At 44.9% G+C, this 23212-nt stretch overlaps 1 protein-coding gene across 3 annotated transcripts; it reads left to right on the top strand.

Moving 5' to 3' along the window:
- The first annotated feature begins 114 nt into the window (after positions 1–114).
- LOC133381239 (zinc finger and SCAN domain-containing protein 31-like) lies at positions 115–17128 on the top strand. Of its 3 annotated transcripts, none has more exons than XM_061620071.1 (4): positions 115–182; positions 3038–4158; positions 8739–8838; positions 11401–17128. In XM_061620071.1, the coding sequence occupies exons 2-4, from the start codon at positions 3292–3294 to the stop codon at positions 12132–12134; spliced, it is 1701 nt and encodes a 566-aa protein (XP_061476055.1). In that variant the 5' UTR covers positions 115–182; positions 3038–3291; the 3' UTR covers positions 12135–17128. The 3 variants fall into 3 exon arrangements, with proteins under 3 accessions (XP_061476055.1, XP_061476052.1, XP_061476053.1); XM_061620068.1 differs by having other exon boundaries at positions 11398–17128; XM_061620069.1 differs by lacking the exon at positions 115–182 and adding an exon at positions 221–265 and having other exon boundaries at positions 11398–17128.
- Positions 17129–23212: the final 6084 nt, after the last annotated feature.

Below are 23212 nucleotides of genomic sequence, written 5' to 3'. Positions count from 1 at the left end.
ATGGAATATATGTGCCTCTTAAAAAGGGTTAAAGCCATAGAGCACTGATTCTCAGAGGGGCCCAGAAATTTGAAAAGGGGGGACTGTAAATACTGCAAAGTCCCTTCCTCCTCTGTTTCCTAGCTCAGCTTGTGCAGTGGAGCTATTGTTGTGTCTTCATTGCTGCAGACCCTGAGGTTGGGGTGAGTTTAAAGGGCTCTAGGGCTCACCCAGGACAAGGTTTTTTTTGGAACAGGATATCTTTCTCTTGCAACTGCATTCCCAGGTGAAAATGTGGTTTATTGGTAGGGCTGTGTCACCTTTTATAGAAATGTCGTTTTTATCATCTCAGGGTTGCAAAATGAGTTAGGATCTCTCGAGAGGCTTCCTGCAACTACTGCGTCTTCAGGGTAACTTGCCCTGTTGTTTTAAAATTTGCCAGTCCCTTGCTTTGTTTTTAAGCCAGACCATAACCGCTCCCAAGATTCTTCGGGGGAAATATTTAGTTAGTATTGTTTTCTTTCTCTCCCCACTGTGGTCGGGGACACATTTTACAATATAGGTCAATTTATACCCTAGGCGCTGAGCAGGTCATTGATGCAGTGTGGCTACATAATATATTGAGTTGGGATCAATCTTATTAATAGCAGCAGCAAAGATATACATCATTTGCAGTTCTGAATGAAAATCCTACTATGCAATCCTACACACACTTATCTGGGAGAAAGCTCCATTGGGGATTGGGGCAGAAATTCCATTCAGTTCTCATTTCAAGCCAAATCTATCGAATCCACACTTTCTGAAACAATATCAGAACCAAAGCTCAGTCATCCTTCAAAAGTCACTCTTCTCAGGATTCTGCAATGCAATTCTTCATTCAACAATGTTTACAAAAATGCATAGATTAGGGGAAAGTGTGCTTTAAAATGCATATATTAGTAAAAGCTAACATACATAAATGCATTACGTTAGGAGAAATTGCTTGCTGAAATGTGTTCATTACTCAAAACTGCATACCAAAAAAAGGTGTGTTAGGAGAAATTCACACTAAAATGCTGAAGAATGCTCATGAGGATTTTTTTTAAAAGTGCAAATTGCTGCAGAACTGAATTTAAGTTTGAAAAAATGGGAAACTGAGAAAACTGAAACTGACAGATCCTTTCACCGCTACTCCTGAGTAAACCTGGCTAGACTTGTGGTGTTTAGTGTTCTCTGTTGCCATTTAGGTTTTGTTCTTCCTAACGGGGTGTCTAAGCTGGCTAGGTGAGGAGGAAGGAACGGCTCCTGCACCTCATTGTTGTGGAAAAAGAGAAAAAAATTACATGTCATTTGTGAGTTCTGAGTGGTACTGTGATGCCTTTTCGTGCTGTTTGGTGGAATTTTATAACGTACATTAACAGTAATCCTTTACAACATCAATGGCCAGCAGTAACCCTTGAGATCTGGAAAGAACTTGAAGAAGTGGATTAATAAGGTCCCACCTGGAGCATGCATTTAAAGCACACATTAAAAGCACATGGCTTTCCCCAAAGAATCCTGGGAATGGTAGTTTGTTAAGGGTGCTGGGAATTGTAGCTCTGAGGGGTAAGCTACAGTTCCCCAGGATTCTTTGGGGAAAGACATAACTATTAACATAGTACAATTGCACTTTAACTGTATGGTATGGATGTGACCTAACACTGTGGAATACTTTGCTATCTAACTGTGTGAGGTAACATAGACCAGGGGTGACCAAACGTTTTTCCCCCATGGAGCATTTGAAAATTGCAGACACTGAATGATTTTTCTGCCTGTTGTTGCGATTGTAATGCGCTGTGCTAGATGCTTTGTGATTTTGAATTGTATTTTTATTCTTTTATTATTTTTATTGTACTTTATTGCATTCCATTTTGCATTCCATAGAATTCAAAGGGTAATATAATAAAATGCAGTATAAGAAATAAAAGATGCAACAAAAATACAATTAAAAATTGATATTTAATGCGGACACAATTTTTAAAAGGTGTAGGAACCTTGACCTCTTTGGAAACTGGCCACCATACCTGTGTCTGGAAAGTACTATTTAAGATTGTAGTAGTGGTTCATATGATCAGATGCATTCTGTATAATGTTTTTTAAGCCCCATAGAAAGCAGCATATGGTTAGCACTCTTCCCGTTGACATGAGAGTGTTCTTGCACTCGGGTCCTGCTTACGGGCTTCCCATTGGGGCACCTGGTTGGCCACTGTGAGAACAGGATGCTAGACTAGATGGGCCACTGGCCTGATCCAGCAGGCTCTTCTTATGTTCTTATGCTAACTTTCTGTGTGCAGGGAGTGCAATTTTGTTTAATTTTTTGGCATGGTAGACCATCTAATAATGACATCAGCCTTGAAACACAGTTTTTTTTATTTATTAAATGTATATCCCACCCTTCTCCCAAAGGAGCCCGTGTTGACAATAGTACAATTCACACCCAGGCTGATTCAGAGAGAGACCAGAGCGTTAGAGTATCTATGGGTTTTCTTGAGAAGCACCCAGATGCTTAATTTCTTCCTTACTCTGCAATTGAAATGTAAAATATTTGGGAGTTCTGCAAATCTCTTAATTAAAAAAAAAGAAATGTGGGAGGAAATTGGAATGTTTGCGGCATTGCCCTTGTGTACAGTATTCTGCATGAGCCCTGAACTCACTGTTAGGGGCAGAATTTATTATATCGGCTTTCATTTCTTTTTAAAAAAAGGTTTCTAGCCCTTATGACCACGGAGAATGTGGTTCAGTGGCAGAGAATCAGCTTTGCATGCAGAAGGTCCCAGGTTCAAGACCCGGCATCTCCAGTTAGGGCTGGGAGAGAGCTCTGGAGAGCTGCTGCCAGTTAGTGTAGTCAATACTCAACTAGATAGACCAATGGTCTGATTCGAAGTAAGGCAGCTCCTACATTCCAAAGAGAAATAGGTTTGAAACTGAGGCGATGTCTGGCAGAATCTCAGAAGCTGGATGGACAAGATAAAGTTATTCTGAATGTTTGGGGTTTTGTATGTTCTCTGTCATTCCCGTTTATGTCTCTTTTTCTTCTCAGGAAGACGGCTCTTGAACCATTCTCTATCATTACCTTCATGATACTTTTTTTCAAAAGAAAAATTGAACTCCTCACTTATATTTTTAAGAGAGCCTTGTGGACTCTGCTGCTGGGTCAAGCCTGGATCAACAACCCAAGTAAACTCAGAACGAAGATACTCCTGAAAAGCTGATATTGTGTGTCCCTGTGAGAGAGGGAGATTGAGAGACTGATAGTAACGCCTGGACCTAAGCAGAAGGCCACTCCCTAGAGAAATGGCTGCTGAGCAAGGGATTGTGGGGGATCCGGTTCCCCAGTTCCAAGCTGGGCTGCAGCCAGGGGAGCAAATGGTGGAACGGGGCCTATTAAGCCCCAAACCGGAGGAAGAATCCGAGGAAGGGAGCGAAACATTGTCTAACATCCCAGCCGGGAGCCCAGGGGGATTCCCCAAAGGAATGACGGCCCCACAGATCAAAGAGGAAGCTAAAGAGGGTTTGGCGCCGCAGTGGGAACCTCAGTGGCGGCACTTCCCAAAGGAGCCGCAGGCCTTTCACACCATTTGGGGGAATCCACACCTCCCACAGCCCTCCCCCTGGGGCCACACCGAGGCTTTGCCACCTCCATTACAGGGAGGAGTTAACGTTAGCCGAAGGCCCGGAGGAGAGTGGGCAGCCCAGCTCCTGTCTGGCCTCAGTAGAGATATTCAAGGGACATTAGCCAAAGATGAGACAGGCTGTGGGGAAGTCAAGGAGAAGGTGTCCTCGGATGAGGAGACTGTTGGCATGGAGCTGCGCCGCCAGCAGTTCCGGCAGTTTTGCTTCCAGGAAGCTGAGGGGCCCCGTGAGGTCTGCAGCCGCCTCTGGTTCCTTTGCTACCAGTGGCTGAAGCCAGAGAGACGCACCAAGGAGCAGATCCTGGAGCTGCTGATCCTGGAGCAGTTCCTGGCTGTCCTGCCACCGGAGGTCCAGAGGTGGGTGAAGGAGCGCAGCCCGGAGACCTGTGCCCAGGCAGTGGCCCTGGCTGAGGACTACCTGCTGAGGCAGGAAGAGCCACTGAGGACAGACGGTGAGCTCTCGGAGCCTCTCGGAGCAGAAGAAAGGAGCTTTGGGGCACTATTGCCTTTGCAACACATGGAGAAAGTGGTAAGGGTTGGCCTTCCCCTCTTCTCTCCCCAGTCCTAGTCCAGCACTCTTACCAGGGCCGGATTAAGCTGAGGAGGGCCCCTAGGCTGATTGGTGTTTGGGGGGCCCTTCTCCTCTTAGGCAATACTTTTCTCAAACCCCTTACAATGCGTGCCATCAACCAAGATGGCGGCAGAGGCTTCAGCCCCTTAGGGAAACCTTGGCCGTCATCTTGATTGATGGCAAACTGCAAAAAACAGAAAAAGGTAAGTGAAGTGGGGGGATGGCGGGCGGTTCGGAAGCTCTTGTCCTGCGACATTTTCTTTTTGTACATAATGAAAAATCTATATGATAATTTTTTTTAGCTTATGCATGGGCCCCCAAGAGCTCCAGGCCCCTAGGCTTCAGCCTACTAAGCCTAATGGATAATCTGGCCCTGACTCTAACCACTACACCTCACTGTCTTTCATGTGATACTGCACAGCTCAGTAAAAAATACCCATCATGTTACAATAACTGCACCATCCAAAAACGATAATACTAAAACACTAAAACAAACAATATAGCACACTACTCTGTGTGTGTGTGTGTGTGTGTGTGTGTGTGTGTGTGTGTGTTATGTGCCTTCAAGTCGATTACGACTTATGGCGACCCTATGAATCGGCAACCTCCACTAGCATCTGTTGTAAACCACCCTGTTCAGATCTTGAAAGTTCAGGTCTTTGACCTCCTTTATGGAGTCAATCCATCTCTTGTTTGGCCTTCCTCTTTTTTACTCCCTTCTGTTTTCCCAGCATTATTGTCTTTTCTAGTTAATCATGTCTTCTCATGTGTCCAAAGTATGTTAACCTCAGTTTCATCATATTAGCTTCTAATGATAGTTCTGATTTAATTTGTTCTAACACCCAATTATTTCTCTTTTTCACAGTCTATGATATCCGCAAAACTCTTCTCCAACACCACATTTCAAATGAGTTGATGCTTCTCTTACCCACTTTTTTTACTGTCCAACTTTCACATCCATACATAGAGATCGGGAATACCATGGTCTGAATGATCCTGACTTTAGTGTTCAGTGATATATCTTTGCATTTGAGGACCTTTTCCAGTTCTCTCATAGCTCCCCTCCCCAGTCCTAGCCTTCTTCCGATTTCTTGACTATTTCTTCCATTTTGGTTAATGACTGTTCCAAGGTATTGATAATCTTTGACAAGTCCAATATCCTTATTGGCAACTTTAAAGTTACATAAATCTTCTGTTGTCATTACTTTAGTCTTCTTGACATTCAGCTATAGTCCTGCTTTTGTGCTTTCCTCTTTAACTTTCATCAGGATTCATTTCAGATCATTACTAGTTTCTGCTAGTAGTATGGTATTGTCTGCATATCTTAAATTATTGATATTTCTCCTTCCAATTGATCCATCTTGATTGATCTTGATCCAAATCTGCTTCCCATATGGTATGTTCTGCATATAGATTAAACAAATAGGGTTATAAAATACACCCCGTCTCACTCGCGTTCTGATGGGGAACCAATTGGTTTCTCCATATTCTGTCCTTACAGTAGCCTCTTGTCCAGAGTATAGGTTGCGCATCAGGACAATCAGATGCTGTGGCACCCCCTTTCTTTTAAAGCATTCCACAGTTTTTCATGATCTACAAAATCAAAGGCTTTGCTGTAATCTATAAAGCACAGGGTGATTTTCTTCTGAAATTCCTTGCTCCGTTCCATTATCCAACATATGTTTGCGATATGATCTTTGGTGCCTCTTCCCTTTCTAAATCCAGCTTGGATATCTGGCATTTCTTGCTCCACATATGGTAAGAGCCTTTGTTGTAGAATCTAGAGCATTACTTTACTTGCATGGGATATTAAGGCAATACTTTGATAAATACTGCATTCCCTGGGATCCCCTTTTTTGGAATTGGGATGTATATTCAACACTTCCAATCTGTGGGCCATTGTTTTCTATATTTGTTGACACATTTTTGTCAAAATTTGGACAGATTCAGTCTCAGTAACTTGTAGCAACTCTATTGGTATGCCATCTATTCCTGGTGATTTGTTTCTTCCAAGTATTTTAGGAGCAGCATTCACCTCACATCCTAAAATTTCTGGTTCTTCTTCATATGGTTCCTCTGTGAATGAATCTGTCATCCTTGCTTCTCTTTTATGTAGTTCTTCAGTGCGTTGCTTCCATCTTCCTTTTATTTTATCTCGGTCTGTGTGTGTTCCCCTGTTGATTATTCAACAACCCTACTCCTGGTTTGAATTTCCCTTTGATTTCTCTAATCTTTTGGAATATGGCTCTTGTTCTATCTTTTATGTTATCCTCTTCTATTAATGTACAGTAATTATTGTAGTACTCTTTGTCTCTACGTACTAGTTTCTGTATTATCGCATTTAGGGTTCTAACTGTGTTTCTCCTTTTGCTTTTGCTTTCCTTCTCTCTTTAACCATTTTAAGAGTTTCTTCAGTCATCCATTGAGGTCTTTCTCTCTTTTTAACTAGAGCTATTGTCTTTTTGCATTCTTCCCTGATAATGTCTCTGACTTCACTCCATAGTTCTTCTGGTTCTCTGTCAGGTACAGTTGAAGCCTCAAATCTGTTCCTTATTTGATCTTTAAATTCTTCTGGGATGTTATTTAGATTGTATTTTGGCATTATGATTGCTTTGTTGTTCTTTTTTAGCCCACTCATGATCTGTACCGCAGTCTGCTCCTGGTCTTGTATTCGCAGAAAGTATGGAACTTCTCAGTCTTCTGCTACCAATTATATAATCAATTTGATTCCTATATTGGCCATTTGGTGATGTCAACGTGTACAGTTGTCTTTTTAGTTGCTCAAAAAATGTGTTTGCAAGAAACAAATTATTGGCTTCACAGAATTCAATAAGTCCTTCTTCATTTCTGTCTCCTAAGTCCCATTTCCCCACAATTCTTCTCTGTTCCCTACTTTTGCATTCCAGTCTCCCATTATTTTCAGTACATCTTGTTTTGGTGTGTGATCAATTTCTTCGTGTACTTCTGTGTAAAATCTTTCCAATTCCTCCTCTTCTGTGTTTGCTGTTGGAGCGTAGACTTGGATGATGGTTATGTCAATAGGTTTCCCGTTCAATCTCATTGATATCACTCGCTCAGACCTTGCGTTGTAGCTCCTAATTGCTTTTGCTACATCACTTCTCACTATTAAACCAATCCCGTTTCTTCTTAATTTCTCATTTCTTGCATAAAATTTTTTGTAGTTGCCTGATTGAAAATGTCCCATTCCCATCCATTTTAATTCACTCACACCAAGTATTGTAATGTTGATACATTCCATTTCTTGCTTGACAATTTCTAACTTTCCCTGGTTCATGCTTCTCACATTCCACATTCCTATTTTGTGTGTCGTACAACTCTGGACTCTCCTTTCACATCTGTGAGCATCAGCCTCTTGGGCTTCCTTTCAGCTTTGACTCAGCTGCGTCATTAGTCACAGCACTACTCGTACTTGTCCTTTGTTCTTCCCCAGTAGGTCAATGAGTGCCTTCTGACCTGGGGGTCGCATCTTCCAGCACTATCTCGTGTTGCATTTTGGATACTCTGTTCATAGGGTTTTCATGGTAAGAGGTATTCAGAGGTAGTGTACCATTGCCTTCCTCTGAGTTTGGATGCATCTTAGTCTGGTGTCTCAGCTTTGACCATTCCGCCTTGGATGCCCCTGCTAGGAGTCTAGCCTCTTGGTTTAGACTCCTGATGGCATTGCTTTCAGCTTCTTTGGCATCTCAAACCCCCTGACCACGTTAAAGTGTGCATCCTAGAGGGGGAGCACAATACTAGTCCTGTGTAATTCATAAGAACGTAAGAAGAGCCTGTTGGATCAGGTCGAGGGCCCATCTAGTCCAGCATTCTGTTCTCCCAATGATGCCTTTAGGAACATGGGAAGCTGCCTTATACCGAGTCAGACCATTGGTCCATCTAGCTCAGTCTTGTCTGCACTGACTGGCAGCAGCTATCCAGGGTTTCACGCAGAAGTCTCTCCCAGCCCTCCCTGGAGATGTCATTGGTGATTGCACCTGGGACCTTCAACTTGGAAGGCAGATGCTGTCTGCCACTGAGCTATGGCCTTTCCCTACAAGCAGGACCTGAGCACCACAGCACTATCCCCACTTCGGATTCCCTGCTACTGGTATTCAGAGGCATGCTGCCTCCAACAGTGGAGGGAGAGCACAGCCATCAGGGTCAGTAGCCATGGATGGCCTTAATCCTCCTCTGAGAATTTGTCTACTTCTCTTTTTCAAGCCATGCAGGCTGGTGGCCATGCAGGCTGGTGGCCATCACTACCTCTCGCGGGAGTGAATTCCATAGTTTAGCTAATGCAGCTGTGTGGCTGTTAGAGCAGGGATTACTGAGGCCAGCCTATCCTGATCTAGGAAGGACTGTAGCTGGCAAACGAGATGGGGATTGTATTGTCTGATCCCAGTTAACAATCTTTGCTGGCCTGTTTTGGACCAGCTGAGGTTTCTGGGCCATTTTCAAAGGCAGAACCACATACAATGTGATGCTGTTACTCGGGTATGATGATTCTGTCTGTATTGATTCTGTTTGTATTGTTTCAGGTGTCTGGGCTGCTGGCAGAGGTGGGCCTGTATTCTTCCAAAGCAAAGGGCACCTTCAGAAAGAGAAAGCAGGAGAGGGGCAGAGATGTTTCGTTGCCGGGTAAGCACGGCCTTAATTATTCTGTGTTTCCATAAAAATAAGGAGGGGGAACTTATGGCCTTCCAGATATTGCTGGACTACAGCTCCCGTCATTCCTGACCATTGGCTATGCTGCCTGGGGCTGATGGGAGTTGGAGGCCAAGAACATCTGGAGGGCCACAGCTTCCCCATCGCTGCCAAAGTAGAAATGAAAGAGCACAAGAGTTCACCCTACTGAGAATCATGAGAGTTATTTAAATGAAGCTCTGAGAAGGTTGTCAGATTTACCTAGTCTCCTGTGGTGAGTTAAGTGCTGCCTGCAGATAACTCAACTTGAGGAAGCTTTTGCAGACGTGGTTCTTTTTCCCTAGGCTGTCTGTGTGCCTCTAATAAGCAAAGTAGTTAGCCGCTCAGCGAGATGAGCTAAACTGCAGTTTATTTGGGAGCAAATATTATGTAGAGTTATTTGGAAGGCTGCATTAAACCTGGAAGGATGACCTTCCAAATATATTTATTTATTTATAAACAATATTTATAGACCACTCATTCACATAAAATTTATTTATTTATTTATTAAATGTATACCCCCACCTTATGGCCAAAAGGCCCTCAAAATATCAGTGTGGTATGCTGCAGTATCTTCCCATATATATATATCAGGTAGATCCACAGTTGGCAAAGAATCGTACTCAAAGAGTGCTTATCAGTGGATCCTTCTCAAACTGGGGGGACATAATGAGTGGGGTACCGCAGAACTCAGTCATGAGTCCAGTGCTCTTCAACATTTTTATCAATGACTTGGATAAGGAGGTGCAAGGAATGCTTATCAAATTTGCAGATGATATAAAATTGGGAGGAGTAGCTACAGTAATACCTTGGAAGACAGAAAAAAAATTCAAAGGGATCTTGATAGGCTGGACCATTAGGCTGAAGACAACAGAATGAAATTTAAAAGGGATAAGTGCAAAGTTCTACACCTAGGAAAAAGAAACCAAATGCACAGTTATAAGATGGGGGATACTCGGCTCAGCAATACTACATGCGAGAAGGATCTTGGAATTCTTGATCACAAGCTGTATATGAGCCAACAGTGTGATGTGGCTGCAAATAGGCAAATGCTATTTTTAAGCTTCATTAACAGAAGTATGGTTTCCAAATCACATGATGTACTAGTTCCCCTCTATTCGGCACTGGTTAGGCCTCCAGTTCTGGATACCGCACTTCAAGAAGGATGCCAATAAACAGGAGCAGGTTCAGAGGAGGGCAACAAGGATGATCAGGGGACTGGAAACAAATCCCTGTGAGGAGAGACTGAAAGAACTGGGCACGTTTAGCCTTGAGAAGAGAGGGGAGATATGACAGGACTCTTCAAGTACTTGAAAGGTTGCCACACAGAGGAGGGCCGGGATCTCTTCTCGATCGTCCCAGAGTGCAGGACACGGAATAACGGGCTCAAATTGCAGGAAGCCAGATTTCGGCTGAACGTCAGGAAAACCTTCCTAACTGTTAGAGCAGTACGACAGTGGAACCAATAACCTAGGGAGGTGGTGGGCTGTCAGATACTGGAGGCATTCAAGAGGGAGCTGGACAGCCACCTGTCAGGTATGCTTTAAGCTGGATTCCTGCATTGAGCAGGGGGTTGGACTCCATGGCCTTATAGGCCCCTTCCAACTCTTCTATGACAGCACTCCTGGATGATCTCTGTGATCGGGCTGGGATATAAGGGCTCAGGTAGTCCTTAAAGTATTCTGGGCCCACATTGTTCAGGGGTTTGTCTATCAACAAAGAACCCTGGTCTGGTATCATCAGGGCAACCAGGATAGGTGTTTTAACAGAGGTGTCGCATGATGTTGGTGGTCTGCCCCCATCAGCAGTGTAACTGCTGCAGGGCAACCCCACGTAGAGTGCATTGGAGTAATCTATTCTTGAGGTTACCAATGCATGGACTACAGTGGCCAAATCATCCTGATCCAGATATGGCTGTAGCTGGCACACCAGACAGAGCTGGTAAAATGCATTCCTACCCACAGAGGTCACTTGGGCCTCTAATGACAAAGATGTATCATGGAGTACCCCCACGCTGCTCTGCCGCCACAACTAGAAGCCCTTGTTGAAACTTGGGTAAACAGGTGAAACCACCTAAGGGGCCTGTAGTTCTGGACGGGCAGTTTTTACCGCAATGTAAAACAAAACTTCTCTTTGCTGCTGCAGCAACTCCAGCGCAGACACACGTCTGGCCACCTTGCCCAGAATGCCTTGCTCTGAGGGAGGACCCCCTTAGCCCTTTCTCAGAGCAAGGTGGGGGGGCAGGGGAGGAGTAATGCCTGCTGCTGCTATTGCTGCTGCTGTGGCAGCAAAAGGAATAAATCGCAAGCAGGGTGAGGAGGAGATGAGGGAGATGGGAGGGAGAGGAAGTGGGAGAGTGGGTGGGAGCAGCTCCCACAGCCCACCTGAGTCAGCGCAGGCTCTTGCGCCAGACCTGGACCCACATAGGTGAGGGCGGGGGTGTGGTCCATCTCTGTTGTTCTATCCTGCTAAAACACATTCCCCCCCCCTTTTCTTTTTATGTGTATTTTCCAGCAGATAACGTGCAGGAGATGGAGGTCGGCGCAGTTTTGCCCCAGGAAACTCCTAAGAAAGAGGAGCCACCACAAGACTGTGGGAGAGACCTTGATACAGGTTTGGACGTTGCCGGATGTGAAGATGCTCCCCCTGGCCTGAAACCTCACAAATGTTCCGAGTGCGGGAAACGATTCCACCAGATCTCCCACCTTAATAGACACCTGAGAATCCACACTGGGGAGAAACCATACAAGTGCTTGGATTGTGGGAAAAGCTTCACACAGGGCTCCTGTCTCCTTGGACACCAGAGAATCCACACGGGCGAGAAAGCGTATTCATGCTCCTACTGCGACAAAAGCTTCATTTGGAGCTCTGGTCTCCATCAGCATGAGAAAATCCACCTGGGTGAGAAGCCTTATAAGTGTTTAGAATGCGGGAAGAGCTTCCACCGGAGCTCAGCTCTCACCGACCATGTGAGGTCCCACACGGGAGAGAAACCATACACCTGCTCCGATTGCGGAAAAGGCTTCAGCCAGCACTCAAACCTCATCGTGCACAGACGAGTCCACACGGGAGAGAAACCGTACACCTGCTCCGTCTGCGGGAAAAGCTTCACCCGTACCGCGCTGCTTATGGCGCATCGAAGGATCCACACGGGAGAAAAACCATACAAGTGTTTGATCTGCGAGAGGAGCTTCAGGGAGAGACCAGCTCTTACAAAACATAAGAAGATCCACATGAGAGAAAACTTGTAGTATGTTGGGACTTTTGGGAAAGCCTCAGTCTCGCCTCTCCTTTTCAGTTGGCTTGCGTCTCTCACCCATTTTAAACTTAGCTCACCTCCACACCGTACATTTAAAGCACCTTGTATCATAAGAACATAAGAAGAGCCTGCTGGATCAGGCCAATGGCCCATCTAGTCCAATACCCTGGGTTCACTGTGGCCAACCAGATGCCCGAGGGAAGCCTGCAAGCAGGACCTGAGTGCAAGAGCACTCTTCCCACTTGTGATTCCCAGTAACTGCTATTCAGAAGCATCCTGCCTCCGACAGCAGGGGTAGAACATAACTATCAAGGCTAATAGCCACTGATAGCCTTATCCTCCATGAATATCTAATCCTCTTTTAATGCCTTCCACTTTAACAGTCACGGTTTCCCCCAAACAATTCAGGTGGGAACTATAATTTGTTAAGGGTGCTGAGAGTTGTTAGGAGGCCCCTTATTCCCCTCACAGAGCTACAATTCCCAGGGTGGTTTGACAATCAATCCTTCTTCCCAGGAAACTTTGGGAATTGTTGCTCCATGAAGGCAATTGTTGGCTGTGTCCTAACAACTTTCAGCACCCTTAACAAACTACAGTTCCCAGAGTTCTTTGGGGGAAGCCAAATATTGTTAAAGTGGTGCAAGATTGTGGATATGACCTTAGAATTGGCCTGTAGGTCATGGAGTGTGTTCCAACTGATCAGGGGCCAATATTCAATCATTTTACTTTGACGAGTTTAGCACTGTTGAACAGAAGAGTGAAGCTAGTGTGGCTGGGTAGGAACTACATCACTCAGGAGCAAGAAAACATTGGCCACTGGAAAAGAAGTTTTTACATTTGTTGTTGGGGGGGGGTGAGGGGTGGAGACCAGGGAGCACAAGGATGAGTGAGGCCAAACGGCTGCCACGTGGAAACTGAATTTCACATAACAGGTTTCAGCTAACCAGCCACATCTTGAATGGCAGTGGGTGTCGCATACAAAAAATGTTTGACAGAAAGTGACACCCAGCCAATTTGCTTGCTGAAGAGGTTGCTCTTGCCACTGGAACCTCCGGCGCAGAAAAGTCTAGTCTCCTAAGTCCATCTGCTAAGCCCTGTTTTTCCACCAAGGCCACGACTGTTTTCCCTACTGGTTTTCAGTTTTAGAATTCTATCCAAACTGATCTCAGGGATTCTTGAGAGCTTCTCAGAAATGTCACATAACACCATCACAAAAATTAGGATGGGTTGTTGTAGTTGTTGAGTGAGTAGAGGCAAGCAATTTATTATAGAATTGGATCTGTTGGGTTCCAGTGCATGGCTAGTCACCTTTTACGGTTGTCACGCTGAATCAAGAGGAGTTGGTAGGAACATGCCTCTGTGGGTAAATCTCCTGCAGCCTAAGTGTTGTAAATCCTCCTCAGAGTGGACCCATTGAAATTAATGAACCTAATTTAGTTGTCATTATTATTATTTATTAGGACGGGTCGCAAAATTCAATATTAAAAACAGTTAAATATAGTCACAGGAATAGAGTCTGTTACAGTCCATTAACTTCAGTGGATCTACTCTGAGTAGGAGTAGCTCTGAATACCACCCACTGTTTTTGAAGGATGTGTTTTCCCAAGTGCCTAATCTAGGGTTGGCATCCAGGATTGGCCAAAGCCCCACATCCTTGGAGTAGGTTTCACTGCCTCCCCCCCCCAAGAGGTTTCTGGCCCAGCATCCTTCTCTTTCCTTGTGCTCTTGAACTGGGTGGTTGAGTGGTTTGAACCAAAGTGAACAGGCTGCAGTGGCAACAAGGAAAAGTCCGCACTGAGTTACTTGACTTGCATCAAAGCACATTGGTTTCATTGAGCTGGGAGAGGTGCCAAAAAGAGCAGTCAAAGTGGAGCAACTTCCCTACAAGAAAGATTACAGTGCGCTTTTAGATGCAGGAATAAGGGGTGCATAAAATTAATGCCTGGCAGGGAGGAAGAAAACAGAAAGAAGACGCCTGCCCAGGGTCTTCCACTGCCAGAGGGCTGGGGCTGTGAGCCTCCATTCCCATGTCCCACAATGCCCTGGGATAACACTAAATAAGGCACTGTGGGGCATTATGGGAAGTTAAAACAGCCGCTCCCAGCTGTTGCTATGAAATAAAACCAGGAGTATCCATTGACACAAGAGGAGGCCCCCCCAAGGGACTCTGCCGAACCCTTCTCTCCATCCTCTGTTCCTTCCTAAACGTTCCTTCTGAGAAGCCTTCAGCTTTAACCCCGGAGGAGCCTTCAGCCATTGTCTGCAACCCAAACAAAGTCTTGAGGCTAGGGTTGCCAGGCTCAGGGCCTGAGACTGATCCTGTATCTTTAGGAGAAGAGAAAGTCAGCCACGTGCAGGTGCTCTTGCAACACAGGTGGAATTCTCCCTTCCCCTGGAGGGCCACATTTGAATCCTGGCCTGGAGGTGCCCCACCCCAGTGGATAGGAAGCCACTGTAAGCATTCATCCCTTGGTAGCTTTGCCTCTGCAGCACGGATGGGGGAGCTTGTGGTTCTCCAGTTGTTGGCTGCATAGACTAGATGGCCTATAGGCATCTTCCAACTCTATGGTTCTAAGTACATGTAAGCAGCCATGGGTGGACCACAATTCCCTTAATCCCTGAGCAACAATCATGTTGGCTGGGACTGAAGGGAGTTGTTCAACAACATCTGGAGGGCCACAGATATTCTCCACCTCTGCTCTGTACCCTGGTTCATTTTTCTTCATTTCTGGAATCCCAAAAGAAAAGAAAAGTCCAATAATATTTTAGAAAACAGTTGAAAGCAAAGCATGGTGTTTCCCCCAAATGGCTGCAGCTTAAAAGAAGGGAGAGTTGCATGGGAACTGTTGAACAAGTTTATTGAGGTTTGGAAGCATTAAGTAGAATCTTGGTTGTGGTGGGTTTCCCCCCCCCCAGGTTTTGCAAAGCAAACTTTGTTCTTTTGACTTTCTTGTTGTAGTTCCTAGTTGTGAATGGGAATTATGGTTTGTAGTGTTTGTTTTTAATGCAAATATATATATTAATAAATAGATTTTATAATTAAATGTTTGTAAGGTTTGGGGAGATTAGAACCATCCTTTATCTCCATCATACATTGATGGAGTTATATTTTTAATAATTAACAGTGCAATTTAGGAGCGCCAATATGGTGCAGTGGTTAGAGTGTTGGATTAGGACCTGGGAGACTAGGATTCAAATCCCTGCTCGGCAGTGAAGCTCACTGGGTGACCTTGGGCCAGTCACTGTCTAACCTACCCCACAGGTTGTTGTGATGATAAAATTGGGAAGGGGAAAAGCATGTTCTATGCCATCTTGAGCTCCTTGGATGAAAAGCGGGAGATAAATGTAATAAATATATAATGTGCAGGTCTACTCAGAAGTAAGGCTCATTGAGTCACATCAGACTTACTCCAGGTAAACATATACAGGATTGCCATGTTAGGCAGTGAATTCAATGAGATTTACTTCTGAGTAGACATGCATAGGATTGTGTAGTAAAAGTCATGCCCTCAAGGTGTTTCACAAATTTTCAGTGGAAATCCTGTTTTGACTTCTTTTTAAACTTAGGCTGTGTACACCCCATACATAGAAAGCCCATAGCTGCCCCCAAAGAATCCTGGGAAATGTAGTTTACTTCTCACAAAGCTACAATTCCCAGCACCCTTAAGAAACTACAATCCCCAGGATTCTTTGGGGGAATTCATATGCTTTAAATGTATAGCTGTGTGGAGCCCTAATTTATATTCTTTTTTTTTTTCAGTAACCAGTTACACAAAAGGCACTCATACAGGAATGGGGAAAAGTATGTACTGTATCAACTTTAGCCAAATACTCACTGGGTGACCTTGGGCCAGTCGCTGCCTCTCAGCCTCATGAAAACCCTATTCATAGGGTCGCCGTAAGTCAGAATCGACTTGAAGGCAGTACATTTACATTTTATATATATAGATAGATAGATTATGTATACATATAAAGTGAACATCACAGGCTTGAATATTTATGTAAACATAGAGAGGGGAAATATACTGGCACTTAAGCTTACTCTGGAAGAACTCCTACATGAATCATTATCTTTGTTCTGGTTCCTTAGAACCATACCTTCATTATATTACTGCAGCATATGGATCTGTAGAAATCTTTTTGGAAGCACATGGCTTCCCCCCAAGAATCCTGGGAACTGTAGTTTGTTAAGGTTGCTGGGAATTGTAGTCCTGTGAGGGGTGAAGCTACAGTTCCCAGGATTCTTGTGGGGAAGCCATATGCTTTAAATGCATGATGTGGATGTAATCTTAATTAGTTAATTAAAACCCACTTAATTGGAGACAAGGATCTTTTATTGGTTGGCAATGCTAGTTTGCACTTATGATGATAACTATTTTATAAGGGAGGGTTCCTGTGCTGTGTCTCCTGTGTCAGTTGATGAGGGGGGGAGAGAAAGAGAAATCATTTTGCAAGCGTTGGCTGCAAGGGGGACTGATGCATGCAAAAAATCAGGGCTGCTTGTTTCAGCTGCGCAGTGCCAAACTGAGCAGGATTTAACCCCACTGCTCATCAACTGAGGAGTGTGTGGGGTGTGTGTGAAATCTTGCTGCTTTGGCTGCCTAACATAAAATACCAAGGAGGTAAACAATGTTAAAACATTAAAAAATAAAAATACAGATAATCAAGGTGACTGGCTAATCAAAATAAAAATTAAACAACTGCAAAGGCCTGTCAGCATAAAAAAGATCTTCAAGAGTTGCGTGAAAGTCAAAAGTGAGGAGCCTGCCGAATTTCTGCTGGAAGAGAGTGTTCCTTCTCATGGGACCAGCAACACTGAATGCCTGACTCCTAATTGAGGCCAGTTGGGTCTCTGTAACATGAGGGAGAACTAATTGCGCTCCTCTGGATAATCACAGTGAGCTTGGCTGCATTCACACTGTATATTTATTCCACTATTATTCCACTTTAAACAATTGTGGCTTTCCCCAAAGAATTCTGGGAAGTGTAGTTTGTGACGGGTGCTGAGAGTTGTTAGGAGACCCCAATTCCCCTCACAGACCTGCAGTTGCCAGAGTTCTCTGGGAAGAGGGATTGATCATTTCCACTCAAGGAAATGTAGCTCTCTGAGGGGAATACTGTAGAGGCCTTTCAGTATCCTTCACAAACTACACTTCCCATGATTCTTTGAGGGAAGTCATGACTATTTAAAGTGGTATAATGGTGGAATAAAGGTATGGTGTGAATGTGGCCAATGTTTGTGAACAGGGAGGAGCCTTAGGTCAGTAGTAAGAGCATCTGCCTTGCATGCAGAAGGTCCCAGGTTCAACCTCTAGACTCTGCAGGTAGGGCTGGGACCTGGGAGAGACCCCTGCAGGAAATGCTAGAGAGCTGCTGCCAGTCAGTGTGGATATTACTGAGCTAGGACAAATGGTCTGAATCTGTATGCGGCAGCTTCCTATGTTCCTGCTTTCTAGAGGGACAGCATGGTGTAATGGTTAAGGTGTTGAACTATGACCTAGGAGACCAGGGTACTCAGCCCTGAAGCCCACTTGGTGACATTGGGCCAGTCACTGTCTTTCAGCCTAACCTACCTCACAGGGTTGTTGTGAGGATAAAAAGGGGAGGGGAGAACCATGTACACCACTTTGAGCTCCTGGGATGAAAGGTGGGGTATAAATGTAAGAAATAAAACAAAGAAACAAGTTTAAAAGCACTGGTCCCAATACAGATCTTGAGCAGGGGAACCCATTTCCTCCTTCCAGTGTGGGAATTATCTTATTTATTCCTGCCCTTCTTCCAGTTCTTTAATCAGTTACCATTCCATAAGAGGACATGTCCTTCTTACTCCATGACTGCTGAGTTTATTCAGGAGCTTTTGGTGAGCTTTTTGTCAAAAGCTTTTCAGAAGCTCAAATATATCATAATATCTACTGCAGAGATTGGAAAACTGGACCTCTCAGATTTTGCTGGACTACAACTGTCATCATTGGCCACGCTGCCTCGGGCTGATGGGAGTTGGAGTTCAACAACACCTTGGAGGGCCAATGGTTGGCCACTCCAGACTACAACTCCCATCATCTCTGATCTCATTGGCCATGCTGGATGGGGCTGATGGGAGTTGGAGTCCAACAACATCTGGAGGGCCTCAACTTTCTTCATCCATGACCTTCTGAATCATCTCCTTTCCACGTGCTTGCGGACACTCTTCGAGTTCTCCCACCGATCAGTGAGGCTGGATTTCCCTTTGCCAGGAAGAGAAGCACAGCTGCATATGAGAGGGAAGGAAGCCCTCAGAGTAACCAGAGATGGGCGTAGTAACTATCCTCCCCCCCCCATTTCCTGGAGGAGATTCTTGTATAGAACAATGCTTGGAGCATTCCAGCTGCATCCTAGGTCCCTGCCAACACCTTAAGAGTAAACAGAGGCCATAATAGCCATGCCAGGGATCATAGAATAATAGAGTTGGGGGAAGGGGTCTCAAAGGTCATCTAGTCCAACCCCCTGCTGCCACAGGATAGCTGCTGCTACGGCCTCCCTGACAGGTAGTCATCCAGCCTCTGCTGGGAAACTGCTAAGGAAGGTCCACCTCCTTCCAAGGCAGCTTATTCCGCGGTCCAGCAGCTCGTACTGTTGGGAAGTTCTGTTAATGTTTAGTTCAATGGCTCCCAAGCCTTTCCCCCCACAGACCACTTGAAAATTGCTGATGGCCTTGGTGGACTGCTGAACAATTTTTCTGCCAGTTATAGCAATTGTAATGGGCTGTGGGGAATGCTTTATGACTGTGAATTGTGTTTTTTATTGCGTCTTTGATTGTATTCCATAGAATTCACATTGCAATACAATAAAATACAAGAGACAAAGGAAACAGTGTGAATTCAGTTTAAATCAATATGAATATTTAAGGCAGAAATGCCGCGGACCACCCAAATGATGCTTGTGGACTATTGGTGGTCCACCACGACCAGAGTTTGGGACATCCTAGTTTGATTGAAATCCCCTTTCTTCTGTTGATTTGAGTCCTAATGTGTGGAGCAAGGGGCTCCCAACCCAGTGCCAGAGTGCCCACCAGTGCATCCCATGATCCCCTTGAAAAGCTTCCCAGCTGAATCAAAGTGAACTTAATGGCTGAGCAGGAGATTTGAATCCGGGTGTCTCGGGTCTTTAATCTCTTAACTGCTATATCAGTGTGAGAGCCAGCATGGTGAAGGGGTTAGAGTGTTGGACTAGGACCTGGGAGACCAGGGTTCAAATCATTACAAAGCTTGCTGGGTGACCTTGGGCCTGTCACAGTCTCTTAGCCTAACCTACCTCACAGGTTTGTTGTGAGGATAAAATGGAGAGGGAGGAGAACCATGTTCGCCACCTTGAGCTCCTTGGCGGAATTATGGGATTATACAGGTAACAAATAAATAAATAAACAAACAAACCACACACTGGCCCTCAATACTTAGTAAAGTATATTAATAAAGATCAGTAAAGATTAGAGAGGAACGACTGTATTATGTATGATTATTAGTAATAATAATGTATAGTATATTATTAATTTGTTAATATTAAATTAATAATAATTGGCTCAAGGCGATGTACAATACTATGATTTAAAACACAGTTCAAACCCGAAGAAACAGTCGATCTATTTCAAAACAAAACAGTCACCCATGGCAAAGACACATTCGTCCAGCTTGTCAGAACAACAATGTCTTCAATAGTTTCCAGAAAGCACAGATAGTGATATCACAACAGGGATGATGTTCCACACAACAGGGGCAGAAAGCCCTGCTCCAAATTATTGTGGAATGGGCTTCTGACATTCTTGAACTTGCAGGAGTTCTTCCGTAGACTGCAGTGACCTACTGGGTGTATAATTCAAGCATGCTTAGGGTGTATTCTGCCAACAAACAAGCATCCAACTCATGAGCTATAGATGAACCTGAAGGCTATATTTGGGGTGAGAAAGGTGTGGGTTTTTTTTAATTTCCCTAATAATGCAGGGAGGTGGGGGAGTGTGGTGGTTTGCTTTATGGTGTACACCCATGGGTAGATGTACCAGGAACCAGAGCCTATGTATGATGTTAGGGCCAAACTACACATTACACACTCCAACCTGGCCACGGTGTTAGATGCATTCATTCAGTGTTCACCAACCTGAATGGATTCTTCCATGGTTAATAAGGCTAGATCTTTTATGGCTTTTCCCACGGCATATATTTGGCTTTCATCCTGCAGAGTATTCTGAAATCCCTGAGACGAAATCTAGCTGCTTGGTTGGCTTTTGCTGATTTGGCTTCCAGATCTCTTCCACTTCATAAAACCTGGAACCATCTTTGGCTTTTTCGACTGATGGTCCATAGACTTCCATTTGCTCAAGGTTTTTCACTTCAGCAACTACCTCATTCTTGCTTATTCTCCGCTAAGCAAACAAGAGAAAGAACTCACAATCCAGTCTTCCTTAAAAAAAATTTGTGTCCCTTCTAAATTTTCTCTGCCCTCCGAGACCCCCAACCCAACATCAGCCATTTCTTCAGAAGCCAAGCACACAGAACTCTCAAACACTGCTGCATGTCTGTGGCCTACAAAGGGGTACATGGATCAGAACCTTAACCCAACACTGACATTAGACTTCCCTGGGAAGAGGGATTAACCACTCTGGAAATTGTGGCTCTGTGAGGCGAAGAGGGGGTCTCCTAACAAGTCTCAGCATCCTTCACAAACTGCAGTTCCCGGTATTCTTTGGGGGAAAGCCATGGCTGTTTAAAGTGGTATGATAGTGCTTTAAATGCACAGTGTAGATACAGTCTGGGGCTGCATTCAGACAGCAGTTTATTCCATTTTCCCAAAATTTCCTTATCTGATAATATCTGCATTTTATTTGAACTTTCACACAACGTAAAAGCCACTTCTGGAAATCTAGTGGAATCTAGTGGAAGTTTAGCATTCATGTCTGTGTTAATTACTTCCAGAAAAAGTCCGTTTGCAACCCCACTGAGCCAGAAAATCGCGGGAGCCAAGTGACAAACTTTGGGGCGGTCTACTGGCATACATGGGGAAACGGAAGTGTGCATGTGCAGAAAGGGTGGGAGAATAGTGTCCTGTCCAATGACATTCACTGTTGTGTCACACCACTCCCACTGGCGTGAATGAAATGTGGCGCAACACAGTGGTCTGTCAGTCAAAAAGCCACCGTTCCACAAGGCAACAGGTGCAGCCGTGTGAAAGGAACATTAGCAATTGGGACGGAACTGCTCCCATTATAATCAGGAAAACGAATGCAATAAACCTCATGTCTGACTGCATCCCTGGGCCTCACTGAGCTAGATGGACCAATAGCCTGACTCAGTATGAGGCAGCTTCTCATGGTCTCTCTCTGCCCTCCTGTTCATTCTGATCAAGGATGAGGACGATCCAGAGGCTGGAATAATAAAAAAATCATCATCCTGGCAACGGTGATAAGGGAGATCCCCCTTCCCAACCCACAACAACTCTTGCTCCTTTGCCACTCTCCCTCCTAAAACATTCTCCCTCCCTCCCTCCCACCCACCTCTCTCTCTCTCTCTCTCTCTCTCTCATACACACACATACACACTTTGAACAACCCTAAACATGCCAGTCCCCTGGCAGCAATTTTATGGGGCAGGAATCTAGGGCTGTGATTCATTTCCCCATTCCTTTTCCTTGGCTAGGGATTCCTTAGCTTTCTCTGCACTGAGTAAAGAGGAATGTTCGTTTGTCTGTCCTGAATCTGTCCCGAAAGGCTATAGGTCTGGGTAGACCGTCTAGGTCCCATATTCAATTCCCGGCATCTCCAGGTAGGGCTGGGAGAGACCCCCTGCCTGAAACCCTGGAGAGATGATGCCAGTCAGTGTAGCCAGTACTGAACTAGATGGACCAATGGTCTGATTCATTATAAGGCTGCTGTTTTTGTTCCTATTGAAACAGCTCTTCAGTTAGTACCATGAGGACTGGAATCTTACTTTAACTTTAATAATAATAATAATAATAAATTTAATTTCTTCGTCGCCTATCTGGCCGATGGCCACTCTAGGCGACTTACAAATTTGTTAGAATACAATTGATAAAATATAATAATACAATATAAAAACAATACATCTGCAGCAACAATATTAAAACTGGGCAGGAGGCATTACAGTTATAACAATTAACCCTCCCCGGATACCCCGAAGGCCTGCTGAAAGAGCCAGGTCTTTAAGGCTTTCCGAAACACATTTAGGGAAGAGGCATGCCGGAGATCTTGTGGGAGGGAGTTCCAAAGAGTGGGGGCCGCCACTGAGAATGCCCTCTCTCTAGTACCCGCCAATCTGGCTGTTTTTGTTGGCGGGATTGAGAGAAGGCCCTGTGTGGCCGATCTTGTCGGGCGGCATAATTGGTGGCGTTGAAGGCGCTCCGTGAGATAAACTGGGCCGAAACCGTGTAGGGATTTAAAGGTCAATACCAACACCTTGAATTGGGCTCGGAAAACAACTGGTAGCCAGTGTAGGTCGAACAACACTGGTGTGATGTGATCTCGGCGGCGACTATTCGTAAGTAGTCGAGCCGCCGCATTTGTATCAGTTGTAATTTCCGAACCGTTTTCAAGGGTAACCCCACGTAGAGCGCATTACAGTAGTCCAAACGAGAGGTGACCAGGGCGTGTACCACTAGTGGGAGCTGGTGAACAGGAAGGTAGGGTTGCAGCCTTCGTATGAGGTGTAGTTGGTACCAGGCTGCCCGGCTCACTGCCGAAATGTGAGCCTCCATGGACAGCCTGGAATCAAGCACAACCCCAAGGCTGCGGACCTGGTCCTTTAGGGGTAGACTCACCCCGTTAAACTTCAGGTCAATGTCGCCCAACCTTCTCTTGTCCCCCACAAGTAGTACCTCGGTCTTATCAGGGTTCAACTTCAGCTTGTTCCTTCCCATCCATCCACTCACGGATTCCAGGCACTTGGACAAGGTCTCCACAGCCAACTCTGGTGAAGATTTAAACGAGAGATAGAGCTGAGTGTCATCTGCATATTGGTGACACTGCAGCCCAAATCTCCTGATGATTGCCCCCAGCGGCTTCATATAGATGTTAAATAGCATGGGAGA

This window comes from Rhineura floridana, chromosome 3 (assembly GCF_030035675.1).
Source record: "Rhineura floridana isolate rRhiFlo1 chromosome 3, rRhiFlo1.hap2, whole genome shotgun sequence".
NCBI classification, from domain to species: Eukaryota; Metazoa; Chordata; class Lepidosauria; order Squamata; family Rhineuridae; genus Rhineura; species Rhineura floridana.
This window is presented reverse-complemented; position numbering and strand designations above follow the sequence as displayed.

Bases quoted from the DNA above. Each gene is read 5' to 3' on its own strand.
- LOC133381239 (XM_061620068.1), top strand. From the start codon at position 3,292: ATGGCTGCTGAGCAAGGGATTGTGGGGGATCCGGTTCCCCAGTTCCAA. The intron at 4,159-8,738 runs GTAAGGGTTGGC...GTATTGTTTCAG, and splicing joins TGCAACACATGGAGAAAGTG to GTGTCTGGGCTGCTGGCAGA. The intron at 8,839-11,397 runs GTAAGCACGGCC...TGTATTTTCCAG, and splicing joins CAGAGATGTTTCGTTGCCGG to CAGATAACGTGCAGGAGATG.